Below are 16,008 nucleotides of genomic sequence, written 5' to 3' on the forward strand. Positions count from 1 at the left end.
GTTGCCTGGACTAAGCAGAGATGCTGCTCTGAGCACCACTGTTCCAGGACTCCCAACTAGAACCCCTCCATGTAACTCTGGGCTGTGAGTAAGCTACAAGGGGAAGCCTGCCCAAGTGTTGGGCTCTTTTTTCACCCCACTGTAGATCATGGCTTCTGGCAAAAGCAGCAGCGTGACCCTGCAGCCGCTGCTGCCTGATCGAGCCTACAAGGTGACCGTTTCTGCCATCCACTACACAGGAGAGAGTGAGATCACATCCACAACGGGGCGGACAGGTAGGTGTATCAGCCAGAATGGGCATGGTCCCCATAACCTTCCATCTATCGGTGTTGAGGCAATCTCTATTGGGGCAGCAATGTCTTGCTTGCACTGGGCTATGGCCAAGGCTGTGATTTTGCTCAGCAGGGTAGATGCAAGGGTCACCTTGAAAAGGGATAATCCTGCTCTAATTTCTGCACTCCTGTGAATTAGTGGCAATTCCAGGACGACTGGGAAGGGCTGGTAACATCCTGGTGCTGAGCCAGGCATTGTGGTCCTGAGTTACAAGCTTATGCATGCATTGCTTTCTCTTTCAGCTCCTGTGTTGTCTAAATTCCCTTCGATACGAGGATTCATTCCATCTAAAACAGAGGGTAAATGCTCTCCTATAAAGTCTTTGGTTTTGTGTTGGGTGTTTTCAGTAGCAAATCACAGAGCATGGGCTCTGCAGAGCAGGCAGCAGTGGGTATGTCATCTCCTGACAGATGCCTTTGGGGACTGTCCAAGGGACAGCCAGAAACCACACAACTGCTTAAAATCAACCTCACTTCTGATAGCATTTTTAGAGGGTTTCTGCTCAGCTTCACCAAAATGGAGCAAATGGAATAAGGACCTGGTTTAGGAAAGGTCCCTGTAATGTCCCTTATTAAATTTAATGAGCATATGTTCTCACAGCTGGTTGAAAGCAAAGTACAAACTGGATTAGTGAGGAATGTTGAATTAACAGGGCTATAAAAAGTTGTTAAGAAATAAATGTTAGAATACAGACGTTACAGCAGCGCTGGCTCTCCCTGCATATTGGAAATGATTTTAAACAAAACTGATTGAGGGAAGCCAATAGGGAAGAATAAGGCAGATTGGATGGGAAAACTTTAGTTTATATCCAACAAAGAACGTATCAGGCTAAGTTTTCCAGTGGCTTAGTGAGGAAATCACAGTGGAAAAGTCCTGTGAACTTTGAAGAAGAAAACAATCCTCCCATCAGGTTGATGAGTCACCTTGTAGAATTGAATATAGCTGTTTGGCTGCGGTAGCTGAAAAGGCAATAGAAGAGATATTAAATTTGGTGTGGTTTATAAAGTATCTCTTTTTTTGAAGATGTGGAGACAATATGTAATAGTGCTGGGAAACTGTTAGATGTGCAGTGAGACTCCAACCTTTATATGTAACCACATTATTGAGAGAAATGCTCTGAGGCTGCAGGTGTGTGAATCATCACAGACTCATAGAATGGTTTGGGTTGGAAGGGACCTCAAAGTTCATCCAGTTCCAACCCACGGATGTTTATTATACACTTAATAATTGCATTTGGCTGGGACTTGGGGAGAAAAGCAAAGAGAACAACAAGGCAGTAGGATTCCCAGGCTGGAAAGGCCAGGAAAAAACCTTCAAAGCAGGAGTGCAAAGTGCCAGTGTCAGGGATCCTTACCCTGACTCCCATACTCTTCCTGTAAGCTGAACATAAGCCAGATCAAAGAGCTGTGAGCACTCCAGGTGCTTCCAGCCTGGAAAGGAGGTGAGAATTTCCAGGGATGTCAGCAAGAGGGATACTGGGGCCGAGGCAAGGGTCAGGAGGAGAAAATCAGACCCGAGCAAAAAAGTCACATACCTGGTAAATGAGCAAGTTTACAGCCTGCTTATATCATGCTGGGGGGATTTCTTTACTTTATCATGCTTTAATTCTGAGCAATGCTTCACCTTTGGAAAGGTGGTTTGTTTCTGGAAGGGGAAGAGAAAGACCAGTGTGTAGCTTGTAGATAGAAGTCAGACAATCCTGGATACAGGACATGGCTCCACAACCAGGGGCTGGTCAGGCTCAAAGTGATGCTTTTTGAGGCTTAAGTTTCAGTAACTGATTTCTTAGATGGTTTCTATAGATTCCCTGCAATAGTTTTATACCAAATTCTAAAGGAATCGCAGTATATATGTATGTAGAAAACTATTCATCAGGTTGAATAACAGAGGTCATGGCAACCTATAAGTCTTTGTGGTTTAACTCCTGGCTTCAGCAGTCCCATAGCCATCAAAGTCATAGGTTTGGGTGCCCTTTCTTTGATGTATGTCTTGATAATGAAGAACGGCATTGAAACTCCTACAGACTTGGCAATCTCAGGTACCTTGGGGAGGGTAAGTCACCCCCTTTAATGTTTTTAACTCATTTTACAGAAGTTAGGTGTGGACAATGGGAAGCTCTGCTTTTCTGAGGAGGTATGAAATGACATTGAAGAATAGCAATAGCAAGACTATAATGAAACCTCAGTATAATGATCTGTAAGATTCTATGATACTGCTGACCTAGAAAACTTTTCATGAAGTAGCCCATCTTGTCGAGCGTCCTTGATTTTCAGGGACATTTCTCCTTTTGCGTCAAGCATTCCCTTTGTCCCAGCTCCAGCTGGCATTCATGGCCTGGGATTTACTTCTTAGCAGATAATTGAAAGTAGCATTCGTGCACTGCTTTCTAAAACACCCGTTTACCTGAGCTTTATAAATGGAGAGTGCTCGTAACCACGGTGCCTCATGTTCCAGCTTCACATTGCAGGCTTTTCTTCTCTGACTTTGCTTTCTGTCCTGTGGGATCTTAGAGAATTCATCAAGGGAATTTCTGACATGCAAACTGCAAAACTTTGGCCAAACTTGTTGTGTTTCCCTGAAGAGTTCCAAAGCCAAGCTCTCCGGTTAAGATAGACAGTTTTGCTGTGTGTATTTTGAGTTTCAGGTACAACATTTGGAGCTGCAGAAATCTTCCTTTATTTACACCATCATTAAGGTGCATATTGCAGTAAAAGGACTATTAAAAATAATAAATTAGTGGTTTGATGTCTGTTTTTAAAGAGGAACTTGCAGCACATAATGCTTCCTTGTGTTTTGTATGGTAAGGTGCCAGGTGAGTCAGTCAAAAGCAACCATGAAGACGTTTGACGAAAGACAGTACTTCTGGTTTTGTGATGGGCAAGCCAAGGAGCAACCTTTATGTTTGCATACACATAAATTGTCTCTCCCTCCCCATATAAAAACAAGGTTAAAGCTTTGAATTAAGCTGTAGAATGTTCTAAGTTTGGCTGTGTTTTTCCATTGTTCTACCTAGAGGAACTGTGTTCATTTTGCTTCCATAATCCCTCACTGTCTCTATTTCCCTAACAGTTTTTCCCTTCTATTTCCTTCTCACAGCCTGCCCCATCATCAGCTCTACCAAAGGCTCCATAAGAGGTACAGTAGCACATCAAACCTCAGTGGTGCTGGGCTGTGAATGTGAAAACACAATGTGGTCTTTGCTTCTGAGAAACATGCAGGAGCTGAGCAAGGGGGGAAATGGGAGGGAATTTCCTAAGGGAAAGGGGAGAAGCTTGGGAAGTGAAATAAGAACATGTCCTTTACCAGGTAGGACAACATCCTGCACTAACTGAATTGGTATGCACCACCAGCTCATACTCTCAGCCGTTAGAACTTAATGCCAGGGTTTTCACTGGGCTTAAGGAAGCAAAGCTTCAAACAGCTGTTGAATTTGAAGAGGATTTTGATTGCTAACTCTTGGAGGCTCCTCAAGGAAAACTCTCACCAACATCACCTCGGCATCTTCTTCAGGAGGTTTAAATACCCAACGAGCTCTCTGCAGCCAGACTGCACAGGCTTTGTTGGGATAGCAAGCTCCCATTTCTCCTGCCACAGCAAATGTTGATCTCTTCTCCTCCTCCTTGACAGAGGTGGCAGGAGTAGCCCCTTTCCTTAGCAGCTCACTGGAACCATTACATGGCAGATTCACAGTACTATAACAATATGATCATACTACATTATGTTTATAATTGGGATTTAAACCTTGTTTTCAGTCTCTACAATATTTCCTGCATGTCTTAAAGGAAGGTCCAGTGCCAGAAGCTCCATATTGGAGATAAATGGTTCTCAAGTAGGTCATTTCTCTTGGCAAACTCCCTGGTACTGTTGGGAAAAGCACCCTGGACCAACCGCCAGGTGAAACAAAACCTCAAGCCAAGAAACTGCAGAGCATTGAAGGGGTAGGGAATCCAGACTGAAAGCACTGCATTGAAATGAAGTTGTAGCTTTTCTGTTTGGTAAAGAATGAGCTATCATCTCCTTCATCCCAGCCTGCTGCAAACTCAGATAAACCAGGAAAAAAGAAAGAACCCCAATTGCAAGATCTTGTCTTGCTGAGCAAGAAACTGAAATGAGAAAATGACTCCGAGGTTTAAATGAGGAGCTGGTGAGTGAGATGAAGCTGCATGAGCCAGGGAGGGATGTCAGAGATGTCAGGCGAGAGTCACTCTGTGGACCACATGAGGCAGGTCACCCCTGGGTGTCTTGTGAAAATAGAGAGAAATGGAAACGTTCATGTATTGAAGTTCTTTCTGATTTTTTCTGACTCTTACATTGAAGGCATTTCAGAGCAAAATAATTCTCTCTCCCTGCTAGCGCTTACTGGACTGGTTCCATGTCTTTTGAAGATGATAGTTTTGCATCTGGTTGAAAAGGAGAAATAGTTGGAGTAATGTCTTTCTCATTCTGAGGATTTGCAAATGCAGTTGTGAAAGTCTTCATCTTTCCTCCCAGAGAGAGAGATTACAGCAAATATACACAGAGGGCACAGACACGAACTATTTCCCTTGGCTGCCACTTGTGGAGTACGCTCCAGGTTTCTGTGCACAGCCTGGCTGCTGTCATGTCACTATGGTGTTTTCTCCTATTGCCCGCTCAATGCTAGCTAAAGGCTAATTCTACCTGCTCTTCAATTACTAATCACTTACTTTACTGTTTCCCTTTGTTCCAGGATTTGATATGATGGAAGCTTTTGGCTTAGTAGAGAAGGAATATGCCTCCGTTAAAGGCGTAGCTATGGAGCCATTCATATTCAGTGGCTCCCGTACCTTCACCCTGTTCAGAGACACTCAGCTCACCCTGAGGACCAGGTGGGAGCAGAATCTGTATTGATGAGAAGGAGTAACCACTGGCACTGGTTTGTGATTTGACCCTGTTTGGTTGTGTTGGAGCCTCTCTGCAGAGTCCCATGACCTCATTCATTTTTATGGTCATAAATCAGGAATGATGTGACTCCAGACATTCAGGGCTTCTTTGGTTAAAACCTAATCACTGAGGCACTGGCTCCGTTTAATTTTAGTTAAAGAAACAAAGCTTCTTAGAGTAAACAGAGTGAGGGATATTCAGAGAACTCTTTGGTCTAAATGCTTGGAAAATCATGGGCAAATCCTTTTGTTTAGCTGGGACATCTGCCTTTCCAAGGACATTACTCCTTCAGAAACAGAGAGAGGAAGAAGAACCTGGCATTACTTATGAATCAGCCTGGAAAAGATGCTTGATGAGTGTGTATATGCCCATGCAAATGTCTCCTGTTTCAGATTACAGATGTATTTCAGGCATAACCAATTTGACCTTCTTCATTGCCTTGCATCCTCTCACTGCTGCTCCTGGCCAGTGTGCTCTGACAAGTTCGGCAGCAGCTGTGGAGGGAGCTGGGTTGTGTCAGCATCTGCTGATGGGCATCACTGCATGGTCCTGAGCTCCAGCATTGAGCCCAAGATCTGCAGTAGGAATGTGGGGACCCAGAGGGTGCTTTCTGTGGGCTCTGTGCCCTGAAGGGCACTTACACTGATTTCTGCCAAGGTTTAAAGATTTACTGCATGATACATGGTGATTATTCCTCTTTCTTGAAGAGGAAGACCTGGAGGAGTGTTCTGGAGCCTGTCAGGGGAGTTTTGTAAGCTACCACTGGGTTCTGTTTTACAAAGCGTTAAGGCTGCACTCACTGTGTCTTGGCATTCCCCAAGGCAGCTCTGGCAGTGATGGACTGACACTGACTCCTCCACCTGGGTATCCCTCCCAGCATGAGAGTAAGGTCCTTGAGGGCTCAGCACAGGCTTCAACAGCCCCAGGAGGATGCCAAAATAGGGACCAGGCTCTCTCCTGGTGTTATCATGTTCATCTGCCAGGGGTGAAGCTTTTCCAGGCCACCCTGCCCAAGAAACATGATGGATGAGCCTCTCTGTAGGATGCTGCCTGTTGGCTTTTGCTGCTATAAGCCACTGATGCTTCCTTGGCTTGTCTCATTCCAGTGACATCCACCTCTTTGCCATCCCACCCGAGCACACCATCAGCTTCCTCCTGCGTCTCGTGCCTGAGGCCCCCAGGGAGCCTTTTGCTGTGTGGCAAATAACAGATGAGGACTTCCAGCCTCTCCTCGGTGTTAACCTTGACCGTAAGGTTTCTTGTTGAATACATTCAATTCAGGTATTTGCATGCATTCACTTGGAAACTTCTAATGGTTTTGTTATACAGCAGCAGCTTTTGGGGAAGCTTTGTTGTTGCTGCCAGCCTTGCATTTTAAATGCTGCCTACTGTAATTAAAAGACATGTTTTCTTTTTTATTTTACTTGTAACACATTATTTTTCCATATTCCTTTTCTTTTCCACTGTATAGAAGTATTTCATTATAATATATGAAGTCTTTCACTATGTTTAAGCTTAGAATTATAGAATCATAGAATAGTTAGGGTTGGAAAGGACCTTAAGATCATTCAGTTCCAACTCCCCACCTCACACTAAACCATGTCTCCCAAGGCCTCATCCAACCTGGCCTTGAACACCGCCAAGGATGGAGCATTCACAACCTCCCTGGGCAACCCATTCCAGTGCCTCACCACCCTCACAGTAAAGAATTTCTTCCTTATATCCAATCTAAACTTCCCCTGTTTAAGTTTGATCCCTTATTTATTAATTATTATTGTTATTATTAAGCTTATTTATTTACTATTGTTTGCATGTGGGTGAAAACAATTTCCCTTTTAATTCTAAGCTGTTATTTGTCCTTTTTTCCCTGTAGCCAGTAAGAAATCCTTGACCTATTTCAACCATGACTACAAGGCTGATCTGCAGGAAGTCTCCTTCGACCAGCAGGAAGTGAAGAAGATATTCTACGGGAGCTTTCATAAGGTCCTTATCAAGAGAGGGAGGAATGTGGCTCACGATCTCACTCCAGGCTGGGAGTATTAATACCATCAATGTGAATAGTTCAAAGTGAGGAGTGATTATACAGAGATGCTTTGCATCCAGATTGCTGGGGAACTGGCAACCCTATTTGATAGGCTTAAGTTTATAATTGTGAAGAATTAAGGTTCATCACATGTTCAAAATATGATTTCCACATGTTGGTTGCTTCCGTTTCCCTGCAGAAACTCCAAAACTTAGGTCTTAATAAGAAGGAAAATTTGAAAACTAAATATTTTTTAGAATTTGGGATTTTGGTGAATAGAATGAAGAATACAGCCTTCAGATAAGGCCACCTTATCACCCATAACAGGGGTTTTTGGCCATCTGTGTCCTCAGAGCAAAGGTATCCACCCAAATAAGCAACAAGCACTTTCTCTCAGTATCTGTAGATGGTTCCATTCTTCAGCTAGTTCTGAAAACTGAATTATTTAATACTTCAGCTCCAGAAGGGCTTTTCCTAAGGAGAGGTGAGGGGAATGTCAGGGAGAAGTGCAGTGTTGCACAGCAGACGTGGCACATATTGAAACTTCTTCCTGAGCCCCCTTGATCTGTCTGCTCATTAAAACCACACCACCAGCACCAGCAGCAGGCTGGGAACTGGGTAGAAGTCATTACTGTCTGTAAAAGACTCCTTCATCTCCTCATGAAGCTCCAACCCTTCTCTTTCCACCCACCACCCAGGTACACGTGGCCGTGAGCCACTTCAAGATCAAACTCTATGTGGACTGTAAGAAAATAACCGAGAAACCCATCAACACCGTGGGCAGCATCTCCACTGCTGGCTTCATCATGCTGGGAAAAGTGACCAGGACCAGAGGACCCAGGAGTGGGTCCACACCAGTGAGTCCTCAGTGGTGTTGGAGATGGGGAGGGCTTAGATTTGGAGCTTGGAGCTAAGGTGGGCAGATGGGGAGGAGTGCCATCTCACATCATTCTGACTCTAAATGCCTCCAAACGCTGCTGTGACGCACGACTGTGTCCTGATCCTGCTGATCTCTGTGATTTTAATGAGCTTGCCAAGCTCATGCATCTCCCCCTTCGCCTCCCACCTCTGTGTGAGAGCTGTGATTGCAGGCAGCAGCATGAGCGTGTCCCCGGAGCTGCCTTCAGCTGACTGCACCCTCTGGGGATGGGGGAAGCGCAGATCCTGCACTAGGATGCTGAAGCAGACAGGAGGGTTTGGGAATTGCTTCTGCAAGGGAAGGTTGGGCACATCAGCCTCCAGTGAGTGCTATCGGCAAAGGCAACAGGGCAGGATGTGCCTCAGTCTCCAGCGTGTTTGGGTTTGCTTATCTGCGTGTAAATGATAGGAAAATAATGACAGAGGCTTTTTGTCAGCTGCTACTTGAAAAACAACTCAAACACTCAATGCCAGCCTGCAGGCACGTCCCTGATGCATCACACAGCAGGGACTGCATCACATTCCCTATGAGAGTAAGGATAAGGGAAAGTGTGAAGTCAGTGCCATGCTCTGTGACAGCCCAGTGCACTGTCCTAAGGGCAGTAGTGTACCCCTCTATGGGATCACCTGGTAGCCTGTTGCCTTATTTACTCCACAAAAGAGGAGTGTTAAATATGTGCAGAATAAGGGGCAAGTTCATCACTCACAATGTGCTAATGGGACTGTAGGAAATCCTTCATGACTAACGTGAAGCTTTTACTCCCTGGCTCTGCTTTTAGCTCCAGAAGTCCAGGGGAAAACAGCACATCAGTTATTTACAGCTTCCCTTGCCTCAGAGCAGTGCAGTAAAAACCAGTTTGTCCCATATACCTCCCCAACTGCAAAGAGAGAAGCTGGGATATACTGGGGAAAAAAGTGGACACAGGAATTGCCTGTAAGATATGGGGTCAGCTCCATAATAAAGCGGGGGACAGTGGTATCCAAGCATTATTTACTTATTTCCTAGATAAATCCTATGGCAATTTGATCACCAGCCTGTGGCCAAAGAGGCAGGAATCTGTGCTTTCCTTGTCCCTCCCAATTCTCCCTGCTAATGGCTTAGTAGACAGATCTAGCTAAGTAATGATCTTCATGCTGTTCCTACTCCCATTGCCTTTCAAGCGCAGCAGAGTTTCCCATCTTTCACAGCTCTGCTGCCCTTGAGAAGGCAGTGCCTCATTACTGGGTATCACAGAACCTGATTTAATTTATCTTTAAATGCTGCTTGATTTATGGGCTTATCTGGATCTGTATGCTGCATGTCACACTCCCTGGGCTGCTCGCTGTTAAATGCATAGAGTGGAATTAAAAAGCAAAGATGAGAAATGGTGTGAAGGGAAGAAAAAGGATCTATCTCTGCCTCATTAGTTTGGTTTGGCTTTGTGCAGGGTCTGGTCCTTTGTTAATCAGAACAGGAAGATGTGGCAGTTGTGAGGGATGTGGTGAGAAAGACAGGTTGGGGTCACATCTGTTCTGGGAACTGCTGCTGCCACATTGACTCTTATCTCCGTGTCCCTAAGGGAAGCAAAGCAAAGCTTGATTTCACACTTTGGTGATGCTGAAGCCCAATTACTTGAGAACCTGCCTGCTACTGCAGGATCGTGTGTAAATTGGAAGCTTGGCTTCTTCTGGCGTGGAGCTGCCTTCCTGTTGACTTGCTTAGCAAGGCACAGAGACCTGAAGGCTTGTAAAACACTCGGTGGCTGGGGGTGCTTTGATGCTCTGGCTTTTGTGGGGCACAGTTATAGTTGGGATCACATGGAAGAGTCCTGACGAATTATCACTGAAGGTTATTGGTAGCACTTGAATGCCACGAGATTTGGTAATGGACCATCTGTGCCAATGCTGCTTCCCTGTCAAACTCTCTTTCTCCCACAGTTCCAGCTGCAGTCTTTGCAGATCACCTGCAGCAGCACAGGGGCAGAGGAAGACAGATGCTGTGATCTCCCTGCGCTGGTAAGACAAGAGGGACCCCTCTGCTAATTGACATGAAGGATGATGTCCATGGCACTCAAGTGACACTGCAAATAAATGAACTCAAGAGGGAAAACATTTTATCCCCCTTTTCTTTTGGGAAGAACATCTGTGAGTTTCTCGAAGTGAACAGAACTGTGTTTGCTTCAGAAGGAAATAGAACTCCAAATCCTGGTGCAGTGACCTCACCTGTGGCAGCAGCCCTGACAGTCCTATGGCTCTGCTGCCACCTCAGCCCTGAGTCACAGCATCCCCCTGCTCATCCTTTTGAGTTTCTCCTCAATATAGACACTTGCTTTGTGAGGAGGATAAATATTTAGCAAGGAGAAAAGCACCTTCCAGTATACATTGAATTTCAGGCAGGGCTGGTTCATATTTCTTTGTCTGAACTTATTCCTTGACGAATCACTCCACTGCTCACAAAAATCTCTCAGTGGAGAAGATTTCTGCTTTTCTCCAGCTGAAAGACTGAATTTTGAAGCACTGCAAACGTTACCTGTGCAAATCCACCCTGCCCTTGCTACAAGCTGCTCATGCCACATTGGTTTGCTTTTGTTTCAGAGGGATGAGGAGACCTGCCCTTCCTTAGCTCCTGCCTGCTCTTGTACTTCTGGCCGCCCGGGCTTACCAGGACCTCCAGGGCCCCCTGTAAGTTCACCCTTTCCTGCTGTGTACTGCACACAGTGGTTTGAGTTCATGCTGTCTGGGCATTCCAGGCAGGAGTGTGATGATCCTGGAGGTCCATGAAGTTATAGAATCATGGAATCATTTAGGCTGGAAAAGACCTTTAAAATCATTGAGTCCAACCATTAACCCAGCTCTGCCAAGGCCACCTCTAAACCATGTCCCCAAGTGCCACATCTACACATCTTTAAATACCCCCAGGAATGGTGATTCCACTGCTGCGCTGGGCAGCCTCTTCCAGGGCTGGACAAGCCTTTAATGGAAGGATTTTTTCCTAATATCCCTTATCTCCTAAACCTCTCCTGGTGCAACTTGAGTTGCCTTTTCCTCCGGTCTGATCTCAGGGATGTCCTGCTCGTCCCAGGGCAAGTCTGAGCGATGCCCTTCAGATTTCAGATGCTGATGAAATGGGGAGATGGCGATTTGGCAACACAACACCTACAGCTGGGAACAAGCTGAGCAGCTCCCACTCCCACATTAATCCTCTTAGGAGAGGACAGGTCACCCCCGGTGCCTGCAGAGATTTCATGGGTTGGAGGCTCCGAAACTCTTTGTAAACACAACTAAAATCACCACAAAACCTTCCTATTTGGCTTCTACGTTAAGTGGGAGCCTTGCGAGTGTCTTTGTGGGTGCGCAGTGTAAAGAGAAAGAGGAGGCTTTGCAATCCCGTCAGTCCCCAGAGCAGGTTGGACACATCTGACTTGCACAAGGCAGCTGAGCCCTGACCACCAGAGCAGCCCATTTCAACCAGTGCCAGTGCTTTTCACCTGGAAAACAGCCATTAAATACACAGTAGCCTCCATCCTCCAGTGAAAAGGTTTCAGATCACCTCTTGCGTTGCTGTGGCTGAAGTGGATTCAGTGTCACGCTTTGCAAGGAGCAGCAGCCTCGCTGCAGAGTAATTAAGTGCTCGTTCTGGTGGAAGTTTAATTAACAGCACACTCCACCAGCACAGTTTGCTTCCACATCCTACGCCCATAATGACCAGCTTGCATTGCCCTGTGGGTTAAACAGCTCCGCAGAGCAGGGCTCTTTAAGCATTAGAGAAAATGCAGTTTTGACACATACCCTCCTCCTCACACCACTAAACCCTCGGGAATTTGCTGCAGTTACAGAAGCTATTTTTACAACTCCACTTAGCAAGACTATGCCTCACCTTGTGATTATCACTGTCCTTAAGGAGTGGTTTTGACCAGGTCCAGCTGACTTCTGAAATGAGCTTCTGAAAACACCTTTCCCAAAGCTCCCTGCCTGTGCCTCTTCATTCGAATCCATTGGTTTTTAGCTGCCAGAATAGCAGCTTTCAGATTCAGATGTCAAAAGTTCACATCATGTTGGTTAGTGCCAGAAGACTGGTTTCTTCTCTCCATCCTGCAGCCAAGCAGATGCAGAGCTCAGCCAGGTCTCCCCAGAGCTGGTTGCTGTCCCCAGTCTCATCATGTGTCTGCTCTCTTTGGATGATTTAAAAACCAGCATAGTCCTAAAGGTCTGTAGATGTGAACACCTCTTCTCGAGTGTGTACCCATGTCCACACAGGATGCTGTCGCAACACGGATTCACTGGGGGAGTTAGAGAGAGGAGGTAGAAACTTCATCTCTCCTCTTCCACATCTGCTGGGTGACTTGATTCATTTTCTGCTTGCCTTCATTTCTCCAAGCTCTCTGGGGTAGGGAACATCTTTCACTGTGCACAGCAAAGTGCACCAACTTCTGCCCCTAGGCTCCTGGTTGCACTGCAATAAAGACTGTGATGTTCCTAACAGCAGTTTTGTGTCCTGCTGGCAGGGCAGCCCTGGGAGGAGAGGACCCCAAGGCGAGCAGGGGGAGCCAGGACCCAAGGTGAGTGCTGGTACTCAGCGTTACCTCTGGCTTTGTTTGCTTCAGGCTGTGTTGAAGGGATGGTGCAGGAGCCCAGACTCCTCTATTAGTGCAGCTGGATGTGCTCATTCCTGATCTGAGCTGGACTCAGGACTCAGGGACTGCCTCACTGCACCAAACAGTGCCTTAAGGACTGATGCATTGAGGAAGATGGACTAACTTATTGTTAATGAAATGTTCAGTTGGGTTTTGGCAATTGAGGTGATGAGCCTGATTGCACTGAATTAATGCAATATATGTGGTCAGCAATGTCCTCTGTAAGCAGTCTCGCTGGGAAATGGTCAGACTTTGTGCTGTGCTTGTTCTGGCTGCCTCCAAAGCAGAGAGATTGGTACTGCTCTGGGCAGAGCAGTGTGAGAAGCAAAGCAGAGCAAGAACCACACAAAGTCTTCAGGAGTAGCCCTGAGGTGAGCATAAGGAGCTGCTGGGTCTGAATCTCCAGACTAGGCAGGGAATGAGAATGGATGCAAATCTCAGCCATGGGTTAAGGAACAATTCCCTTCCCTCTCTGGCCACCTTGACTAATGGGAACAACCTGCTGCTTTGGTGAATTGTGCTTTGCAAAGCACCATCTGCAGCTTTGCTGTTTTATCCCATGAATCACAGAATGGGTTGGGTTGGAAGGGACCTTAAAGCTCATCCAGCTCCAACCCCTGCCACGGGCATGGACACCTTTCACTAGAGCAGCTTGCTCCAAGCCCCTGTGTCCAACCTGGCCTTGAGCACTTCCAAGCTTGAAAGATGCACTAAACCACTGGACCTAAAACACAAAGGCACCTGAGGCTATTAGAGATTCCCTCACTATCCTGACTTTATCTTGAATCCTGTTGATGGTTCATGCTGACCCAGGTCACACAATGCAGCCCATGTGGAGAACAGGCACTAATTGCTTGCTTTCCTTATGTCTGATTTCATGTCTTTGGCTTTAGGGTGAACCAGGTCCACCTGGACAAGTAGGGCCAGAGGGTCCTAGTGGCCAGCAAGGCTCTCCAGGTTCCCAAGGAATCACGGTGCAGGGTCCTGTGGTATGTGACTGTTCTTTTCATCACTCGTTCTTTGCAGTTAGAACATGTCTCGGCAACCGGTGTCTCAGCAAAGCCCCCAAAACATGAGCTGTGAATTCACATCATCCTCGCTAACAGCTGGGCAGCTGCAGTGGAGAGAGATGATGATGTTTTCATGCTGACAAGGCTCTGCACTAAGTCATTCTGGCAAAAGACTGTTTTGTCCACACTCTCCCTAATGTGTCGTAAAGGAAAACAGCCCAATGGAGTATTCAGGCATTTTCCTTTGCAATGCTCATTGTTGCTTGGCAAGGAGTAGAGGGAGGAGTGTGTGCTGTGTGCATGTCTGGGACGGCAGAACCCCCATATACATGCTGGGGCTGTAAATTACTCTGTAACACCACAGAGAGCAGGAGTAGGCTGGGACGTGGATGTGAAGCAGCAGGATGTGGTTTGCCTTAAAGGATGCTGCAATGTGCTTAACTATGTGCTTCTGCTTTAATCCAAGGGACCCCCGGGAATTAAAGGAGAGAAAGGAGACACTGGAAGTCCTGGCCTGCAGGTAGACACCATTCCTTCTAATTGTTTCAAAGATTCCCCCATTTTTCCCAGTAACTACTTTAAGCAAGGTTGAAAAGCCATAGAGCTGCTGCTGTTGTCCGGTTGGAAACTGTCATCACTGTTCCAAGGGAAAAACTGAGTCAGTTGGTGTTAGAAAGATAGACCAACCTGGAAGCTAGATGGAATGGAATTAAAGGTGGGGTAACAGTGACTGCTCTGTTTAATGAATAACTGTTTCTTCTTCCATCTTTTTTCTTATGTCCCCTGTTACAAGATGAAGTAGGGCATGATAATCAGATGCCAACTTTACTCAGCAATTCTGATTTACAGGGCATTCCCGGTGTGCAGGGAGCTCCAGGCAGGGATGGTCTTCAAGGTGCAAAGGTAAAACACCTCACCTCTCAGTTTTCATCCATGGGTGCCCCAAATTCTGCTGTAAGCAGAGACCTAATGCACTCAGTGCAAAAGTTAAAAGAAACACATGGAAAACCCACCTCAGTGCTTGCTAGGTCCCTCTGAACCCTCTCATTTATAAATGGATTCGGCTTTGCAGGGGGTGAGGGGACTAGAAGGCACAGCTGGGCCTCCAGGACCTCCTGGACCAAGGGTGAGTACTTGCTATCTGTGATGCATGTTGAAACCTCTTCCTCAGCAGGAGCTTGTGGTTTCTGATGAGAAGCTGCCATCCAAGGCAAAACCTCCTCTTGAGGTATCACAGGGAATTCCTGGCACATTGGGCAGATGTCCCATTTCTCTGCCACTGTCAGCACAACAAGAAAAACCTCCTCCTGCCAAGTTCTAGGGAAGTCTTGGCCCGGCAAAGAGATCCTTGATTTGCTATTTTTGCTTTCCTGGTGCTACCATTGTCAACTGTTGGTTGAGTTTAAGGTACATGAGCTTGTTAGACTGAAATCAGCAGGAGCTGGAGGATGCAGGCATGTGTGAAAGGTTCCCCACACACAGTTTCCAGTATCTGTTGCTAGGGCTCTGTTGTGCCCAGGATAACAGAACTTTTAGATCTGTTGATTTACATCCATCTGCTAATTTGAAGGCACCACAAACCTGCCAAGTTCTGTGAAACGGGAACACTTTATACAGGAAAAAACCAAATTTGGGTTTAGATGATGGGTGGTGGACCTGATAGTTACTGATTCTCAAGGATAAGGAATTGGAAGGCCTGAATAGTATAAGATGGGGATTGCTCACTGCTGCCTTTGCATTAAACCCCACAGCGGTTGTTCTATTTATGGGAGCTAAGGTTGAATTTAGCTCATACCTTTGACTTGTTCATCCTGGGGACATGTGGGGCTGGCAGGGTTGAACCTCAGCTGTGTAGCCTTCAGAGCAGGCTCTTGAAGCTGTTCTGGTGTTGCCTTCAAAACTCCTTTCATTTTTAACCATCAAAAGAGTTGCTGATCTCTACTGAGCTTAAATGTAATAACTGGGACATTACAAAAGAAAGTATTTCTACTGGTTGGTTTTGGCCCTTTTTTTCTTCTCTTTACGGCTCCAAGGGACACAGGAACTTCACAAAGAGATGACCAAAGAAGGCACTTCCTATTCTCTAAGCTGCTGTTACTGCTGTAAAGTATTAGAGGCAAACACAGGTCTTAAAGGATAAAGAATGGAAAAGTATGGTATTAGCAGACTGAAGGAAAGGGTTATCCTCTAAGCTATGTCTAAATATAAA

At 46.1% G+C, this 16,008-nt stretch overlaps 1 protein-coding gene across 1 annotated transcript in view; it reads left to right on the plus strand.

Moving 5' to 3' along the window:
- The window catches only part of COL20A1 (collagen type XX alpha 1 chain), a gene marked incomplete at both ends in the record, with an annotated part of 43,870 nt that overhangs the window by 21,767 nt on the left and 6,095 nt on the right, over window positions 1-16,008 (plus strand). Inside the window, 14 exons of the mRNA XM_080628140.1 lie at window positions 146-275; window positions 576-632; window positions 3,430-3,468; window positions 5,042-5,180; window positions 6,342-6,484; window positions 7,109-7,218; window positions 7,957-8,115; window positions 10,094-10,171; window positions 10,751-10,837; window positions 12,661-12,714; window positions 13,683-13,778; window positions 14,266-14,319; window positions 14,649-14,702; window positions 14,872-14,925. Coding sequence (XP_080484266.1) covers window positions 146-275; window positions 576-632; window positions 3,430-3,468; window positions 5,042-5,180; window positions 6,342-6,484; window positions 7,109-7,218; window positions 7,957-8,115; window positions 10,094-10,171; window positions 10,751-10,837; window positions 12,661-12,714; window positions 13,683-13,778; window positions 14,266-14,319; window positions 14,649-14,702; window positions 14,872-14,925 — 1,254 coding nt within the window. The remainder of the gene's footprint in view (window positions 1-145; window positions 276-575; window positions 633-3,429; window positions 3,469-5,041; window positions 5,181-6,341; window positions 6,485-7,108; window positions 7,219-7,956; window positions 8,116-10,093; window positions 10,172-10,750; window positions 10,838-12,660; window positions 12,715-13,682; window positions 13,779-14,265; window positions 14,320-14,648; window positions 14,703-14,871; window positions 14,926-16,008) is intronic.

Source organism: Psittacula echo, assembly GCF_963264785.1.
Source record: "Psittacula echo genome assembly, chromosome: 12".
Lineage (NCBI taxonomy): Eukaryota > Metazoa > Chordata > Aves > Psittaciformes > Psittacidae > Psittacula > Psittacula echo.